The following is a 20,726-nucleotide window of genomic DNA, read 5'->3' as shown; positions in this document are numbered from 1 at the left end:
TTGCAGTACAGCGCTAAGGAATAAATATGCATCGTCTAATGAAAAAAAGGTTATTGTTAATTGAATGTTAGAGCTAAGTGGGAGAATTTCGTGCACGCTCTCCTGTTATAAATGATAGCATGTCCAACTAGCATTTGGAAGATCCGTGTTTAAAATTCCGGCGAGGACGTAGCTGGATATTTGTGGTTTTCGCTTTGAGAAAGTTAATGTCTCTATAACATAACAAGAAAAGTCTTAAAATCAGCTAACGGCTTAAAACAACAACTCGTTCTAAGTAAAAGACGGCTATTAAAGAAAAGACTATTCTCTAATTGAAATCAGCTCAATCAGGCAGTTTACTATAATAATAATAAAAAAAAAATCGTACAACAGCTTGCATCGGATTATTTGCAATAAACGTGTATTGATCTACATCAAGTGGTAAATCGCGTGAAGAATGTCTTTTTTAAAAAAAGATCACGTTTGACTTCATTAGTTTTTCAGTCACAAAAAGAGACAAAAGATTAAAAGATATCTGAATGATGATCATTTCTTGATCTGTAAAGTAAGCTTTCTAGTATTATTAATTCGTAACACGTATAAGAAGAAAGAACAAGAATAAAATTCATCTGCGATTTTGTAGTTTAAGAATCTAATAAAAAAGTGAGTTCTCGGATTACCTCATCAAATTCCTAACATTCATTTCTTAATTTTCTTTCTAAACAGTAAATCTCGGTTCACTGATTTAATTCGCTCTTAAGGCCGTTGGTCATACAAAATGTCCGTAAATTGAAACTATATTCCATCTAAAGATTTAAAAAATAGATATATAAACACAATGATAAACATATAAAATATACAAAAACTTTGCGGAATGAACCGTATAAGTGGACAGTGACGAGGTAGAGATGTTATTGTTTGGATGATGAGTCCATTTCCATGAAAAACACCGGGTCATTACCTGGGTAGTTCCCTTTAGAAAGTTCTCTACGAAGGTATCTCTGCTTTTAAAGGCAGATACCCCTCCCATGCTTTTCCATAATCAAATAAACCAAATCAAACATTTTTCAGATTTAATGAATCTGTGATTGCTTAACAGATTAAGTGATTTAAAAATAATAAACGCACTTAAATGCCAAGTTACTGCCATTACATGAGCCAGTTTTTATTACCCTTTAGACAAACAGTATGTTCTTTTTGAGTTGACTGTTGTAGCGCATTAAAGCTATAAGCCACGCTACGCCAATACATGCGGCTAAGTGTCGGTTTACTATCGGTTTAGTGAAATCAGTTTCTTTGTAACAAACAAATGCGTTGAATTTCTGCGTCTTAATACACTATTGTTCTTTATTCTATAAACCAACGGAGACTTTCCGTTTAATTCTATCTAAATAATCTGTATTTATCTACCGATACCAATTGAAAGGCTGACAACTGTAGCTGAAAATAAAGTTGGACTTCTTGGATTACAGCAAAGCATATAAGGGCTATCTGTCTAAGAAAAAGGATGCCTTTAAGAAGAACTTAAAGGAAACTGGCTCATATTCAAGTTAAACACGGGAAAAACCGCAAGATTTGTCATGCCAGTATTCGAACTCGGGTCGAAGTACCAGTGTTCAGCGTTCTTAACGCTCGGCCGGTAATGATAGTGTTTGAATCGCTGAAAACGCCTGCCTCTCTCTCTTTCTATATGTTAAGAAAAAGAAAATTTCCCGTGAAATTTCAATGCCTTAATTTTGCGCAGATGCCAGTTTTAAGCGTTGCCTAGTCTTTTCGTTATTAGACGAATGATTCTGATGAATTCAGTATTTAAAACACCTTATTTTAATTACTTGATTTTAAAACTTATAGTAGCTAAAACTATGAAAGAATTTTTTTGCCTTCTTAATTTGCGAATAGCATTTGATGAGATGGATTAATTAATTATGATTTATCTATTTAAGATAATGATTTCAGATTATTTTACATTGTCATCTGATGCGAATGCCAGAAAATGGCTCCTAGGATTTATTAAGTCATATAAAATTTTGTTTAAATTTTTTACGGTGGATTTTACTTAATTGACTATACCGATGGTATTTTGTAATGAATTTTTACTTAGTCTATTAATAAGGTATTTAAAATATAGAGATATTCCAAACATATATAGTTTAAAAATTAGCGTTTATCAAAAAATGTTCACCAGGAAAAAAAAATATGCCTTTAAAGCAAAGTTACATTTTTTGCGTAATGAATATGTAAAGAGTTTTTACAGGTTTATCGATAAGCAAGATTGATGGCCTTGTATTTAGGCATTTTTTCGAAACTTAAGCCATTTCATGTGCAAAATTTGCTTCTGAGAAAAAGCTATTATTCTTAAAATCTGATATAGTAAGCTTTCCGATGCTATTTTCACAAAACGAAATGAATAAAAAATTCTTTCTCTTAATTCATTATGGAAATACTTTTTTTTCTCACCTTTTACACACAGTCGTAACACAGTAATTTTGCATTAATTGTTCACATCATCCCCAGTATTCCTCTTGTTAATCAGGAATCTACTCTATATTTAGTACATGAGTGAATCTGTGTGTAATATATATTTTCGATGGCGGATGACATAAATTGATGAGCTTTGTAGAATAAAAGTAGTAGCAGAAGTCATGGTTAGCTGAACGCATTTTTTGTTGATATTATCTTGATGAAGATAGTTAAGTAGGCGCAATCATCAGGACAGCTCTGTGGATGTTTACCTCTATAAAGACGATTAATTTCGAAGAAAGAACGATAAGTGGTAACAGGTTAAACACAGCAGCAAGCGAACGAATGTGTAGATTATACTTTGATGACTGGGTTAAGAAAGATTCAGTTTTGCTTTGACATCGCTATTGGTTAATTAAAGTTTTAGTTCGTATGTATTACGTAAATACCTGCATAATTAGCGTTACATAAGAATCACGTGGCAATGATCAATTTTTGAAATGACACCATTGACAAATATCTATATAATTTAGAAACAATTTAGAATGATGTATATTTAGAACAATTCAAAAAGAGATACAATTTAGAAATATAGTGTTTTGGGAGACAATTTGTAGTTGACTGCTGCAGTCGCGCCGATGGAAATAAGAATTATTGTATTATCCTTAGCGTAGGGTTAATTTCATTTACACATGTTACTGTCGATCGACGCATATGGCGCACTTTTATTGTTTGTTTAACGATAAACTTTAATAAGTAAACAATTTTTGATTATTATATATTATAGGTATAGTCATGGATGTAATTCCGGCATATTTCCGCCGGATGAGAAAACAATCTCTGTATAACAAAAAACAAAAATAAAAAAATGGCGATCGCCCTCCATAAAAAATCTGTCCGTCTCCTACGACATCCAGGGTCAAAAGTCTCCTTTGCCCACACTGTCCTTTCTTTCTACTTTTTTCCTTTTTTTTTATTACTTCCGTCCAAAAAACCACTCGGCGCTCGCCAGTCATCTTCAGGTCGGACTAATTATTTTTTCCGGCCAGGCTTTTCCTTCTCCTGGGGCTATGGGCATTAGAAAGTTTATCGTCGAAATGGTTTACACTTTCGGCATGTTTCACAGACGTTTATCTCGTACACGAAGATACCGGAAAAATTGGTGTGTTTCTCTGAATGTTCTACAATGGAATGGGCCCACCAGCGGCCTAGCGGTAAGTCGCTGAACACTGGTAGTTCGGTCTGAGTTTCGAATCCCGCGAACGGGCTGGCTGCATGGGCGTTTTCAGGGTTTTCTCCAGTTGCAACGTGTATGCAAGCCAGTATCCCTTATAAAGTCCTCCACGAAAACACCCCTTTCCTTAAGCAGATAGCCCTCGAGGCTTTGCTGTAATCAGATAAACCAAGCCAATCTTACAATAGAATGCGAGTGGGATGTCCAACAGAACTGACTGAATTCAAACTTTAAATAAGGAAAATATAGATGTATTTGCAATTATGAAAGCAAATCTCACAATGGATAACTTAAAATGCTATCCCTTTCTAGATTATATTCTTTATCTCTTGCCTAAATATCGAAAAGTTGCTAGCGGAATATTAGTAGAAGTGATGAGAAATCTTACAGCAAGCTTTGAGATTTGTAACGAAATGGGAGAGACCATTGTTAAAAGTGAAATTCTAAAACTAATGTTTCGAAAGGTCTTCATTTCACGACCTATGCAATTTATATCCTTCCAGCAAGCAAGCGTGGACTAGGCTTGCTTCCTTTACTTTGACTATTTTTCAAAAAACTATTGTTATTGGGGACATGAACGCACACTCTATGCTGTAAGTATGGCGTTTGAATATCTCTTACCAATACGCTGAATTGATCTATGATTCTAGCGACCCCCACACTTATATCTACTACAATGAGGGTTGTAGCACAGCAGATCTGCTCTGTGTGTCTCCTGAGAGTGGTCCTTTAAGTAAGCGAAAGGTTATTAAAGACCCGGGGTCAGTCACAGAGAAGTCATTGCTTCAATAAATCTAAACCATCAAAACAACAGAAAAAAAAAAAAAAAAAAAAAAAACCCTATGAAATCGTAGAACTTTAAAAAAGCTGATTGGGAGAAATTTGAAAATTTAATTATAGATGAAATACATGATAGTAGATTTGACTTCAATACTCAACCTAGCATATTAATTGCAGAAATAAATAACGCTATCTTGTGTTGTGCTAAACTGCGTGTCCCTAAGGGGTAAAAAAAAAATAGGAGCTTCTGGACCAGCGACATGGAGGAAGCTAGAAACAAACGTAATCACCTTAGAAGAAAGGCGTAACCACTCTATATTGGCATGTTCACCAGATATTGGCGTAACCACCCGATATTGGAGTGTCAGAGACTGTCTTAGGCAATGACTTTCGGTCACTTTCCTATTATGTTTTGTCTTTGAACCTCTTGTTATATTTTGCTTTGCCATCAGAAAAAAATAGAGAAAGATCTATTTTACTGTTTTTGGATGGAAAGGAGAAATAAATAAATTAAAAAGTAGACTAAAAGAGCTATTGCAAATTAAAGTGAGTATTTTACTTTATATGTGCATGTGTGTGTGATATAAAATTTGAAAGAAGAGTCCAACTTAATTGAAATAGACCTTTTAATTCCAAATTTTAATTTAAATACTATCCCCTGCAAGAAGACTGTACTGCACGATAATTCTTCTGCAGTAATCCGCAATGCTATAAGCTTCTGCCTGATCGCTGTTCAGAATTCATATAAAGCATTCCGAGCTTATAAATACTTCAGCTGCTTAATTACGTGTCACTTTTCTCCCCTGTTCTAGCCGCGATAGTATGTAATTAATCGCTTGGCAGTCTCATCAGTTGTCTAAACGTGTAATTTGTTTTATATAGTTGGTGCAAGTTGCCTCCATTGTGCTGTGGCAATCAAGAAGATAAGCCTTAACAGTCAAAAAATAAAATTTATGCTGTGATAATAAAGTTGCCTGTGGATTTTCCAAAATTCCATCTAGTTACGAGGGCACCAATATGTCTGCCACTTTTGTCACCTCTACGGCCATGATTTAATTGGGGTCTTCTCTCATCGTACCACCAAATGATTATACTATATACATTGCTTTCCTCCATTTCTCATTTTGGAAACTTTTTATTTGTAAAAAAGTAACCTTAAAAGATTTCCATTTGCTTTACTTTTAGGTAAATTACTTTCTAAAATAGTATCGTTTCATTTCCTGAAACTATAAGCTTAAAATTTAATTTTGCAACAGGTATTTACCATTTTTGCAGCCTGTTTTATTAAACTAATAGGCTTACCTTTTTGTATTTTAAATAAATAGGTTTGTGAGGGGGTCGTTTTAGACAGGTTCATAGAAGAATCGTGCATAGTGTAACAAGTATTTATTAACAGGTTTTAAGTTACACGCGGACATTACATTTAACTTTATGAAAATTACAGTGCAAGAGTCTAATACAACCTATTAGGTTAGACATTTGGCTTTTACTGAAGTACTTCTCTGGCTACTCGCCAGAGGGCACTCTTGTTGTCACAGTTAGTCCAACAGTTTATATTAACTCTTTGCGGCTCAGTGTTCCACTACATGGAATACCCAATTTGAATCGCTTCTGAAACCTTTAAATTCAACCGTAAATAGGTAAAAATGCCCTTATAATACACTTTGAACTTTTCTTTTTAAACAGTAGATAGCAGAATATCACAAGGAGACACAGAATTTTTATTTATTATCTGTTATTAAAATCCATATTTTTTCAAGTAATTTTCTCTATTTTTTAATGATATAAAAAATTTTATTTGGAAAAAAAAATAGGCATAATTTTGCTGGCTGTACTCCAAATTATTTGTTCTATATTTTTTTAAATCTTTCATACCAAAACCATACGCAGAATCATTGAATGAAACTGGGTGTTCCATTAGCGGGAACACTGCGTCTTTAGCGATCTCGTGCTGTTACGAATCAGAACATCTGTGCTTAGGAGAGAACATATGTTGTTTACGTTTTCTGTTTCCGTTGTTTTGGGGGGAGAAATGAATTCAAACAAAGCAGTATTGAGGGGTGAGGTGTGTTTTGTGTTATGAAAGCCCTAATATTGGCATCTCGAATTTTTTGGGAGTCGTTTTTAGGCAGGAATTTTATTAGTAGCTTGACTCATCTTTACTTAGACCTGCGCGAATTTTTTGCTGTCGCATTTTAGTCTCATTCCCGTTTATTTTCAATAATTGTGTAGATATTTTTCGTGTATGTATATATTATAGGCTTATTTTTCCTTTATTGTTAATATTAATCGTAGTTAATTTTTTTATTATTAATTTTCCATAAATGGCGCGGAGAGGTCTAACTCTTTCCGAAAATTTGTAAATATTTTTGTATATAGGATTTGTGTATATAGATATTTATCTCATTTATCCGTATATATTCAAGAATATTGTGTATATACAGGAAACCATGTATACAGCCATATTACAGAGTTTTTTCATTCTTATACGAACGCTTCTACTCATTTTCGTGCTTCACTGCAATGCTCGCTTAGTCGCACTTTTAAAACTCTGGCGGCGCAGTGTTCCCCCTCATGGAACACCCACAGAATTAAAACGGTAAGTGCAATTTTTACAAAATTTTACCTGTATACTCCTTTAGGACTAAATAGACTGCATACAACTTTTTTGGTTGAAATTCCGACGTTAACGTATAGTGCGCCGCAAGGATTGGTTACAGGTTAAATTAAATAGGTTTACCTTTCTGTTTCTAATTTCGAAAATTCTAATTTTTAATGTTTAACTTTTATGTAATAGGATGTATGTTTAAGGATATGTTCAGGGTCACACTGAAACAGACATCTTGATGACTGTTTAAAAATTTTAAGTTTCTATTGGCCTTCTTTAACGATATTAAAAAATTTTCAGTAACAAAGCAGTACAGTAGAAGTCTAGAAATCCGCAAAGCTTGGGACCAGAGGGTGTGCGGATTTTAGGACAGAAAGGATAAATCATTATGTTCATGTTCAGACTAAAAGTGCAAAATAAATAAGGCGTATTATATACATTTAATCAAATTATTATATACATTATTGCAATAACTTATTATATGCATTAAATTACTATTACATATATAAATTGATTATATTATTCATTGTATTATATGTACACAGCATCGAGTTTTGCCGATTTCGCCTCAAGCAAAGATTTCCGGTTTCGGATTCCGCTGTTAGAATCGACACAATCCGAAAAAATTTTGCTGTAAAATTTCAACAGCTTTTCTTTATTTTTCCGTATATCATATACAATCGTGTCGCAATTCCATACGATTCTGCTCTGAACCGTGGAGTGGCACCTGCCTCCATCTTTTTCAGAATTTGCACTTTTTGCATTACCATCGATGCAAAGTGTTTACGTTTTTCAACGTTGCAAGTAGTAAAATCATGAGTGCTTTTCTTATCTGCCATTGTCCCCCAGGGGGAATGCGATTAAAACAGTAGTCTTTTGTTTTTGACTTGCGCGAGAGCCTTGTTGAATTCAAAGCGAGTTAGTTGACCCATCTCAGAAAGAACGTCGGGTGCCGTCCAGTACCATCTGAGTTTAAACGTAGTCACTAGCGGTCATTTGCTGTTCGCATCCCGTGTGGAGTTGGACCTTGTCGTGGTCTGGAGGCTCCCTCGCAAGAGGGTCTAAAGCAACTCCACCCGCTCAGTAGCAAGTCCGGTGAGAACCCCAGGGTACCGGACTTGTGAAAAGCAGCCACCGTGTAAGTTGGGCCCTTAACGGTTCATATGGCGGTCCCCTAGCGATAGGACACTTCCCCTACAAGTCTTCTTGCAAAGTACAAGCACAAGGCAAGATGACTAAGACGCGGAATACGGAGCGAAAAAGGAAAGATGACGAAGGGCCGTCTCAGAGACAAAGAGAAGACAGAGAATTTTTGTCGGCAAAGTCTCGAAGGCATGACAGCCGTGACAGAAAAGGTCTGTCCCATGATAATGCTCCACCAACAAATCAGGTCATCACAGATAGGACATCAGAAAACGTAGACGGAGGGTCTATGTTTGACGAAGAACACTTTTGTGTTCAAGAGTCACTAGGATATTTAACGGAGTTAGAAGGGATTCTTAGCACAGCAGACATACTTAAGAAAGTAGTTAAAAAGATTAAAGATCATTTTGTAAAAGTTCTAAGCATAGTCACAAAAAAGAATATGCAGATAGCCCATCTTGAGGGACAGTTAGAACAGACAAAAAATACTGAGGACTACATCATAGGAGTCACAAGTATAGCAAAGCCAAGGTATGCCAACATGGCACAAAGAGGCAGGTCACGATCCAGATCACAAAAAAGGACTCAAAATGCTGCAGAGCGCGTCACAATCATCTACCCAAAGGGAGATATGACGTCTGACGAGGTAAGAGACAAAGTGGTTAAAAACATACACCCAGCACAGTTAAAAGTCGGGGTTAAAGCAGTTAGAAGAGTAAGAAAAGGAGGGATTCTAATACAAGTAGATAAAAAAAGAAGAACTAGACATACTAGAAGAGGCAATAAAGGACAATCTTAAACTCAAAGAAATTGTCGAAACAAAACGCCCAACAAAGATTAACCCCAAAAATAATAATCTACAATGTAAACAAAGAAGTTAGATAAAGAAGCAGTTAAGGATAAAATCCTAACACAGAACTCTCAAATAGAAAACGCGGAAATTTAAGTTTTGTTCTCGATGAAAGGACGATTCGGAAACAACTGGGTAGTCTCAATAGACCCGACAAACTTCAAAATAATCATGAAATCCAGAAAAATAAACATTCAATGGACTCGTAACAACATCAGGGAATTTTTACAAGTCCCTCAATGCTCCGCAAAAAACTGCACGGCAAACCCAAGATGCGGTTCAAAAGATCACCTCAAAAAAGATTGCGAAAAACAAAACCCTAAATGTGTAAACTGTCATGAGACAAATAAAAAGTTCGAGACAAGTCTAGATACTAAACATGACTCCAGAAGCAAACAATGCGCATGCTATATAAAGGAATTCCAAAGACAAAAACAAAGAATATATTATGAATAATATAAGCATAATACAGATAAACCTCCAGCACTCTAGGGGTGCGACAGCCTAAAGAGATTTCCTAGAAGCAAATAATGACTAAAAATAGCATGCATCCAAGAACCATACGTTAAAAATAACAAAGTTAGAGGATTCCCGATCCAGTATTGAAAATTCCATACAAAAACGAGTGCAAAAACAGCAATAATAATTGCAGACACTCAGTTACCAGTCTTAGAACTACTTAGCGCAGAAACAATCTGCGCCATCAGAATAGAAGGTAACACACGATTCCTAATACTATCCGCTTATTGCCCACCATCACCAGATCTCGACTCGATACTAAGCACAATAGAGGATCTAATATCAGATCATCAGAACATCCCAATCATTGTTAGTGGTGACTTCAACGCGAAGCACACCATTTGGGGACACAACCAACCCAATCCACGAGGATTACAAATCTGTGATTTCTTAGCCTCCACAGATATGAGTGTTATAAACAATCCGGACAGCCCTCCAACATTTTCCGGCGCCAGAGGTAACTCCTGGATAGACTTGACCCTCCTTAGGAAACATGGACACCTAGATATAGTAAACTGGAAAATTCTAGAAGAGGCAAACTTAAGCGATCATAACTTCATTATTTACGAAATCTCAAATACAGAAGAAAATCGAAGACCAAATCCTAAAATGAAACTAAAACATATTGACTGGCTTAAATTCAGACAAATAATGAAAGAAAAATACCACGCCAATAGCTTAAATAGCATAAGAAGCATAGATGATCAAATTGAGGGTACAACCGTCCTCATCCAAGACACTTAAAAATTACAAAGAAAACGCCGGCAATCTCCTTCCCTCACCACAAAAGCAAACCCTGGTGGACACAGGAACTCACTATAATTCGAAAAAAGGTACTAGCCCTCAGGAGACGCTACCACCGTTCACCGGACATAATAAGAAAGGAATTCAGACAAAAATATAAGCTAGAACAAGCTAAATATAAAAAGAAACTATTCGAGGCAAAAAGAGCCACTTGGAATGATTTCTGGGAAAGTTTGCAGATCTCATCCCCCTTTGGCACTTACTATGATATTGCAAAAGGCAAAAGTCTAGGCCCACTACAACTTAGCACAATTCAAAAGCGGACGGCTCCCAAACTAAAACAATTGAAGAATCCATATGAGAGATCCTAAATTTTCACTTTCCCGAGGATCCCAGGGAAAGCAATACGGTGGAACACAGTAGCATAAGACAAATGGCCGACAGCCCATGTGATACAGCCAATGACTTAGACTCCACAGACATAGAAATACGCAAAGTAATAGAGACAACAAAAAGAGGAAAGGCCCCGGGATCAGACAGACTGAACATAGACTTCATAGAACTACGTTTAGCAAACGAGGGACACCTCACACAAATATTTAACGCTTGCCTCTATTGGATATTTCCCACGGGCGTGGAAGAACGCCGAACTGGTCCTGTTCAAGAAAGAGGGGGAAAACCCAACAGAACCCAGTGCCTATCGGCCGATATGGCCTTTCGGCATGGAGAAAGGTCCTCGATAAATTACTAACGCAAAGATTAGTTCACCACCTCGATTCAAAACATCTCCTACATAATGCCCAATTTGGGTTTACGAAAGGCAAGAGCACGGTGGACGCTCTAGATAACCTCCAGAAACAAATCCTAAAAAACAAAGATAATGGACTACACACCTGTGTGATAGCCCTTGACGTCGCCTCGACTTTTAACCGATTATGGTGGCTGGGCCTAAAAGACTCAAGTGTCCAAAGAATTTATTCAGGCTTATAAGCAGCTACCTACATGACAGGGTCATCACCTACCAGCGTGACGGAGTTCACATACGACACACGTATCACAAAGGAGCCCCACAAGGATCCAACATAGGCCGGACCCTATGGAATATCATGGCAAACACAGCATTAGAAATAGATTTCGAAGACACTGCGCAGTTTCAAGCTTACGCAGATGACTTCATCCTCATCATTAATGGGGGAAATAGACTTATAATAGAAAGAAAGGCTGAAAAAGCACTGACAAAAATATCAGCATGGAGCGCTAAATATAAACTCAACTCTAGCGTGGAAAAAACTAAACTGATCATCTTCCCAAAAGGGAATAAAATATTAAATAGTTAAGACTTTAAAACTTTCACTGATATATTTTAAAATCAGTAATTTGTACTTAGGTTAAGCAAAAACACATTTTATAAAACAAAGAAACAAAACACAAATTAAATATTTTCCTTAAATGGATACTTAGCTCCTCCGAGATCTTATAATTATGTCGCAAGTAAAAACAACAAATTCTAAGTTTTCTCTCAAACCTGTCAATCGTAAAAGTAGAGCCATTAGATTCTCTTGAAGCACAAAAACTTTGAAGAACCAATTATTCTTCAAACTTCCGTGCTTCTTAGCTGTGTTCTAATGCTAGGTGCACAAAATTGATCTGCTGATCATTATACTAAAAGTGAATGTGGAAGGATGTCAATAATTCCTACATCCCCCATCTAAAAACCAGGAAACGATATTCATTTGGCTAAACTTAGTTCGTTATGAATCTTTATTCATAACATTTTACAGTCAAAAGTCGTTAATCCGGGCTCGTCGGGACTTCGGCGATTCCGGATTATCGATTTTTCCAGATTATAGACCATCAGTTTAAATCTCGTAAGATGGCATGCAGAAATTCTAAAATTAAAAATATGAAACCGTAATTTATGAAATAAAGAACAATTATGATCTAAAGGGTATCAAAATTTACAAAAAAAAAAAAAAAAAAGCTTAATATTTATTTGTTTACTTTATTAAACATCTCTTTTAACGTAAGTTGTTTAAGTTGCTTCGTTTTATGTGGTAATACTTTCTCTTTAATTCTATAAACAGACATAATTTCTTGTTCAGTTACAAAGTTTCGCTGTTCAAGTCCCGTTAATTGCTGTGCCGAGAATACCGACTAACTTGTCAATCAAAATTTTTTCGTTTTCACTAACCTCTCTGTCACATTCTTCATGTCTTTATCCATTTTTTGCAGCAATTCCACTTTTTTTTTGTTGGACATCGAAACATACTTTCGTTTTGTAGATCCTTTGGAAGTTCCAGCATCGGAAATTCTATTTGACATAATCGAAAGTTCAAGTTTACTTTTATAAAATTGCTCTTACAGTCTGCAAAAAATAATAAGCAGGATCCAATTCGAAGATTAAGGAACAACGCAATCATTAACTGAAATAGATAATTAGATAATTTTAGCGTACACCGTCCGTTATACATTAAACGCGCACGCGTAAAACGCCTGTGCGGATGTGCCAACGCGGCGCATGCGCAGATAGTTTTTAGCTTTGAGGTCCGGATTATAGATCATTCTGGATTATGGGTGTCCGAATTAACGACTTTTGACTGTATTTCATTTAAGTTTATTTGGAGTGAGAAGTTCTGAAAAATCAATCATGTTTTTGCTCGGAATTTAACTTAAGTTTTCCGATATTAGTTGGAAGTTTTGACCACAGAAAGATCCTTTGGGAAGAATACTTTTAAATCCTAACAATTTTTTTCAAAGTTACAATAAACTACAAGCTACTTCCGATGCTAAAACAAATTTTTTTCTCTCGTTTAATGTAAATACATGGAAAAGGTAAATTTCCATTATCGGGGGGGGGGGATCATTTTCTCAAAGTGGAAAAGTAAATTTTCATGATACACAACTTTTACTGAATGTGCAAGTGCTGTGCATGCAATTACAACATTACAATAAAAAAAACTTTTGCATATGTGTTTAATATCACAGTCTTTTTTTTACATTAATTATAATACCATATTACATTATATTGAGTTACTCAAGCTTTTAAAACAACAACATAACACAATAATTTATAAAACTTACTACAAAACACATTGAAAAATTCTAAAATAATAAATTTCAAAGCTAACATTACATAGTACCTGAAATTATATAATCTCACAAATCTACACAACATTTCAATGATTGATTAACCATTCAGTCATAAATGGTTTAAGAGAACCATTTAGTTGTAAAATGATACCTATTTAAAACAGGAACTTTAACTGGCTTGGTATAATGAAGGTTGTTAGGAATAAATAACTTTCAATTATTTAAGATATACATGCATAAGCACACTGGAAATTTTTATATATATAATTACATACAAGGAAAATATTTAGAGTGGAAAAAATGAAATACGGCAGCAAAAACATAACAACTTCACTTAAAATTCACACTGTAATTGAATTTTGTTTCAATATATCACTTACAAATGACTTCTATTCAGTCAATTATTGTAAAGATTTAGTATTATTTTCAACATGAAATTATTAAAAGGTTACTATTGGTTATCATGAAAGGTTTTATTGCATTTTAAGAATGTCTCACAAGGTTAACTTTTGAAGGTTGTACATTTATTTTGATACTAAACAGAAAATGTTTATTAGATGTGTAAGCAATTTATTTATTAAGAAAAAAAGATCAGTTAAATGGAACTTATCTTCCTGATTGCACTATAAATCCAGATTTTAAGCCTTTAAAAATAAGTTTCATTTTAATACTTTAGCTCCCCTTTTTTCTGTTTACAATGTTCGTATGAAAAATCAACTTTTTCACCAATAGATTTTTATATCACTCATAGTTTTTTTTTATTATACTCATATTATGTTACAAGTTACATGATAGAAACTACTACTTTTTAAAGTATTTTTAATTTGAATTAAAAAAATATATATATATACTTGTTCTGTACTTTTTTTTTTCAGGTCCTGAAAACAATTTGATAGTAATGTCAAGAAAGGTGAACTTTTTGAAACATTAATAGTAAGTTAACATGCACCTATTACATCAATTGTCAGACACAATAATTATTTCCAACAAAATACTAATCAAACCTTACTTAAATAAAACAATACTTATACGTATTAACCACATGATCACCAGCTGGGGATGTTTTATTAACCTAATCGAATTTTTTTAAGCTAAAAAGTTTATTTTAATCTGAAAAGACAAAAATTCATGAATTCAAATTACTTGAATTTGTAAAATTCACATTTAAAGCAAAACTCTAATTTTGATTATTCAAGAACTCTTGCACAATAAACGCAAGAGTAAATTAATTTTTCTTCTAAATGTTCTGCATCATTTCAATAAATACGTAAATTCAGATATATAATATATTATGTATGCTAAACAAACTGTCCTGCTCTCATACAATTTTAATACAGCCTTCAAAGCTCACATCACTACAGCATATACAGTTAAGTGAATCTGATATATTTTTCCATGATGTTTCACTCAATATTATATTAAAATAAACATTTTCCCAAATTTCAGCATTTATGTTCCAAAAGCCATCTAAAACAATATTATAGTTGCCAACCTTGAAATCTTAAAAACTGGGAGACTTCTGTGAGAAATTCGGAAGGTTTCACGTTGCACAGCAGTGATGCGATATTAGCACACAAGTGACGTTTGTGCACATTATCTGTGCGGGAAGATGAAATTTTTTAACAGATGTTACCAGTTACGGATAACAAGTGATATTTCTGCACAGCCTATGCTTTTTCTTAAATAGTGTTCATTCCTGCTGTGATGGTCGATTTCTGATAACTATAATTTTCTTGCTTGCAGTTGTATGCAGAACATATCACAATATTACATGGATGACAAAAAAGGGTATTTTTTTTAATATTTTAATATTTTGGGATATAAAATAAAAGCAAATAATGCACATAGTGTTTGCATGGATAAACTTAGTCATGTATCAAATATTGATTACAATGAAATTAAATACAAATATTAACTGATTAAAGATTGCTTAAATCTTCATATAAAAGTCTAAAAATGCCTACAGTAGAGTAAGATAACTCAGATCAAATGTAATTTAGTACGAAAAATTATTCTGAAAATCACTAGAAGTAGGGGAATGGAATTTGCCTGATTTAAATTTCATTAAATCAGCTTAATTTAAGTTTCATTAATTCAATAAATTTCATTTACTCCTGGGAAGGATTTTCCTTAATCAGGGATAAAAACCGGGAAATGTGATGAAAAACTGGAAAATTGGCAGCTATGCAATATGCATACTTATGGATATATTCTAAAAATAAAGCTGCAATGTAAATAAATCATTCAGAATTGATATTTAATATATTAAGAAAATTGGCATGTGACACATATAGAAGAATAAAGTTCATTCAAGGTTGACTTTAAAAGTTTTTTTTTTTTTTTTTTAAAGCTTCAGTCTGATTTCAGATACTTCAGCCAGCAATTTAAAACACAAAAAATAAATACTTTTCACAGCTAATTTCTAAAAGATAGCTTCAGCTTCAGTACAAAAAATACTGATTACATCTTGCAAGATAAACAAAAACATTAATCTATAGAAATAGTTGAGCATATTATGACAGCTGTTACAAATATAACTTTATAGATCAGAAGCTAGTGTGACCTCCCTAGGCATCTTGTTTGAGAAAATATTCATTATTCAGTTAACACTGGCACCAAAAAAAATTACATATTCATGCATATGAAAAAAAATTCAATCATTCGTGTAATAAGAGAATTTTCAGTCCATCACTTCCAAACACATATACACAATTTTCTTTCTTCAGTATGATAGTAAGCATATAATCATAAGTGTTATGAATTCCAATGGAAGCAGTCTGTTATAAACTTAAGTCATTTTAAGTTTAGCATAATGTTCAATAAAAATATTTTTTATAACCAAATCTCAGCAAAAGCAATTTTCCTTCCAATAACAGAAAACTGAGGCAATTCTTGGAAGAGCAAACAGCCAGCACTAGTTTTGTTATCACTGGGTACAATGCTTGCTGCTCTTCAAGTTCAGCTGCATTGGTTGCACTGTCTGATAACAACTACTTATTAGATCTAAAATTGTAATTGGAAATTGTTTTGATATAAATTAAAAGTAACGCCTCTCTTGATAGCTGATAAATTGGCAATAAAACTTTTCATTTCACATATCATTTTATTTAACCTTCACTTCTTATTTTATGTCTTTATTTCACCTTCTCACTTTTTAAACATAATTTTTCCCTCCTCAAATAGGAAACAAATATTTACATAAATTTAAAATAATTACTTTAAAACATAAAGTCCATTACCTCATTTAACACAAACCCCAAATTTATGACATTAGAAATTTCATAAAACTAAGCATCCATTATTGCGCTGTTTTATTACAATGCCACAGCAAATGCTAAAACTATCCTTATCTACAAATGTAATTTTTTTTTAAATTTCCCATTTTTAAAATGCATTATTTTTGCTATTATTTAAAGCTATAAGAAACACTGTGAATGAACTGCATTCTTTTTAGATCATGTTTAAATGAAGTCCTGACATTTTGTACTAAATCTCTCATGCCATAACTAATTAAAATATTAAAACTAATTAAACAAAATACAACTTCAAAACAATTCCCTTGCTAAAATGCACAGAAAAAAAAAAAGATATAGCAATCTGCAAAGAATGAAAACATTTAACCTAAGCTTTCAACTTCATATTTTTGCAATAATTTTAACTTGTAAATTTAGTAATATCAGGAACTCTATACAGTTTTGTAAATTATATAAAACAAAATATTAGACAATGACAAAATATTAGAATACTAAGAAAATAAAAATCTTTATATAAATAAAATTTTTAAAACTGCACATAATATGAAGTTAATTAAATGAGATATACATTTTAGATAAATGAATCAAACAAAAATGTTTCATTAAAAATTACAAAGTAATAAATTAAGATCTATTTAATCTTGACAAATATGTACAAGTTATTACAAATAGCAATGTGCTCTAACTATTTTACAATACAAAGAGGCACAATATCTGGCTGAAAGCATAAAACTGGTCCCTTAGGTAATGATTTATACAAAAAATAATAGAATCAATACACACGAACATTCAGCAATTAATTTATGCAGCAGTTCACAAAAAGCACAATTCAGCTTTAGCAATAAAACATTTAATAAATTCTCAGTATTAGAACTAATGCCTGAATTATTGTTAAATTCAAGTTTTAGTTATGAAATACCTTTCACTGTTCCTTCTTTTAACATTTCTGAACATTTCATCTACAAACGAACAAAAAGTAATTCAGCCAGTCAATTTCCTTCAAGAATGTACACAATATTATAAATCAAATAGGAAAAATAGATTACTTAAATCATACAGCAATAGCATTAAATAAAATTTGTCTCACAGAGCTTATCTTAAGATTATGAACTGAATGTGACATTTGCCTACACAAATAAATATAAAAATAATAATAACTATGTTTTCTTATAACACCAAAATTTATTTTAAAAAAACTACTTTGCTCAAATAAGACTAACATAACAAGTAATTTCAGACTCCCCGAGAAAAACATGCTTTATTACAAAAGTAAATCAAACTAAGAAATAATTTTTAAGAAACTATAAAACTTCAATACTGCTTTGACATATTAAATATAGTTTATTGAAAAAATAAAAACGACAGAGAAAAGAAATCTTCAGATTTTTTTTGCAAAAGAGCAAAGAAGAGGAACTTCCATCATATATCTCAAAATAATATGGTTTTTCTTATATTATAAAACAATAACAAAAGGTTTAATTTTGCCTAGTTTTAAATTCCAAACTAGAACACTTTTCTTCATCTAAATTACCCAATGCAACATTTGATACAAGCAAGTTTAAAATAATAATGTTTACACAAATACTTCAAAAACAGTATAGTTGATGATTACATAATATGTTGTCCATTTTCTTTCTTTCTTTCTTTTTCTTTTACAGAATACCAGGGGGGATTAGAATAAGAGCACTGATAATCTGATATAGATATATAACCAGAAATTCAGCAAAACATAAACGTATTAAAATATATACATTTTTTTTATGACAGAGACAAAGGATGTAAAAAAAGAAAGCTTACATTCGTTTTATATACATAGGACACTTTAAATAATTTAAGCAATTTTAATGTGAACTAAAATTACTATTTCTTAAGAGACCATAGCGGATCCAACTGGCTCAATGGATCAGCACTATCACTGCTTGAAGTAGATAAACTTCCTTTGGAAGTGGCAAAATTTTCTTTTGTAATTTTTCGTTTAGCAGGTGAGCTTGTAGATTCTAATGTAAAATTTGATGGATCTAATATACTTGTTATAGATGGAAGGTTCTTATCAATTGAGTCTTTTTTGTCTGCTGGTGGGCTTTCAGCATCAGTTGAAATTACTGTTGGTTCACTACTGAGCTCTGTATCTGTGGTAGATGTTTCGGCTGAATTTTCTGCAGTAACATCACCATTGTTGACAGGAAGAGAACTCTTATTCACAGAAGGTTCAGACTTGGAAACGTTTTTCTCTATATCAACATTTTCTGATGATAATCCCATTCTTGCTATGCCAGATTGTAATTTTGCTAGACCTCCACTGCCTAAAATAAAATCTTCTGATGGATGACGGACATGCGAGTTGGTAGAGCCAGATCCAGGTAACTTGTCATCGAATGAAGCTCGAGTAGTCAAAATTCCTCCTATATTTAATTCAGTAAAAGAAAAGCTGGTTTAGAAAACAAATGCAGATGAAAATAATAAAAATTATTTACTAGTTATAAATTACTTACAAAATTTAAACTTACTGACCTATAGCACATATAAAGCTTTATATATACATACATTTTAATTTTTAAACATTTCATGTAGTCTCATCTTTTTATATTAACTATCAACTCTTGAATGAGATTATACAACCAATAAAATGTTACTCTGACTAGATAGATAAAGAGAAAATTTAAAGACCCAGTAACAACAGAGAAAGTTTAAAGTGAACAGTATTACACATATATAAAATAATTTTTAGGTAATTTCTATGTTTACTGTCTCCCAGCCAGCCCAGCATGTGTTAGCATTTTTCATTGCGAAAGGTTTAAATACAGGTAGGTTCCCTACAAGTTTGAATCCTAGTGAATGGTTTGATTGAATGTTATTTTGTATAAAATGAATACAAGCCACTTCTCTAAGAAAGTCGTTAATGAAGGTATCTCTTCCCTCAAGCAAACAGCCTTCACAAGTTTTGCCATATATAATTAAAATAACCAATATCAGCTGTAACGTTTCCTAAAATTTGTTTTTGTAGAATAAGCTTGTTTGAGCAATTTTTTTAAGAACATTTTTTTGAAGATCTAAAACATTACTCTAAGCATTGAGTTGAATATCGGTACTTCAGTCAGAAGGAAAAGTAAATGAATCCTTTGGCAACATGAGCAATAATCAGCTTTCACCTTGTATTTGAGTTAAGCAATTTATGAAAGATAAAGTATACATACGTAAGTAAAATTCCCAGAACTTGCAAAATACTTTAGAAATGTTATGATTAGCTGTAGGCTTTTTTAGCTGCACAACTTTTTGCTGAATATGACAGGCTTTGGCATGCAAGTTTTAGGAAGAATGATAATAATTTAATTTTAAAATATTCCTCAGAACTGTAAAAACAAAATCCTCGCACATAAGATGAGAAATTAGGTCCAGCACTTGTAATGATTTTGAAAATAGAACTTAAAATTCAGATGCTATATATGGATTGAATTATCCGACTATGGTAAAATACATAAAAAATATCTATACATAAGGAAGGCCTTTGTAAAAAACTTTCAAAGCAAATAACATTACAGCTAAAAAGTATACGATATAATGTAAAAATATATCAAGATTGTTTCTTCTTTTTTTTTTTTTACACTTTGAAGCTTGTTTTATTTCTGTTGCATATATTTTGGCCTATGCTTAAATTGTTAGACAACACATTAACTGTTATTGATCTTAAATCTAATTAAGAACATGACAAAACAATTGCTCAAGCTCCTTTTCTTAAAACTTCCATGAACTTAACCTTTCTGGAGACTTATCGCCTTTTATATTTAATTTATATCAAATGCTGAAACAATGGTGGAAGTACCAAGATTTCTTATACAAAGAAAGAATAATTTTTATGTTCTATGTGAGCCAAAAAAAAAAAAAAAAAAAAAAAAGACTCAAACTGATATATAACTTTCACATTCAGAACTTCGTTTAAGGAAGAAAGAAAATGTTAATTTGAACCATTTGGGCTGAAGAAAATTACCATAAAAGGTGCTGGCACAAGAAATGTATTTTGTAAATGTAAATGGTGCTGGGACAGATTATTAAGCTATAAGCACTATA

The 20,726-nt window shown here is 32.8% G+C and overlaps 1 protein-coding gene across 2 annotated transcripts in view; it reads right to left on the bottom strand.

The window, feature by feature from the left end:
- Positions 1-13,273: 13,273 nt before the first annotated feature.
- The window catches only part of mop (tyrosine-protein phosphatase non-receptor type protein myopic), a 120,634-nt gene continuing 113,181 nt past the window's right edge, over positions 13,274-20,726 (bottom strand). The window contains exon 26 of one of the 2 annotated variants that reach the window (XM_085820148.1): positions 13,274-19,063. In XM_085820148.1, the coding sequence (XP_085676274.1) occupies positions 18,522-19,063 (542 nt within the window). In that variant the 3' untranslated portion in view covers positions 13,274-18,521. The remainder of the gene's footprint in view (positions 19,064-20,726) is intronic. The other variant, XM_085820149.1, reaches the window with a different exon arrangement.

This window comes from Stegodyphus dumicola, chromosome 7 (assembly GCF_044657685.1).
Source record: "Stegodyphus dumicola isolate Sdum_Otavi_A_Nest chromosome 7, ASM4465768v1".
NCBI classification, from domain to species: domain Eukaryota; kingdom Metazoa; phylum Arthropoda; class Arachnida; order Araneae; family Eresidae; genus Stegodyphus; species Stegodyphus dumicola.
Note: the sequence above shows the minus strand (reverse complement) of the source record. Positions and strands in the feature narration are given on the sequence as shown.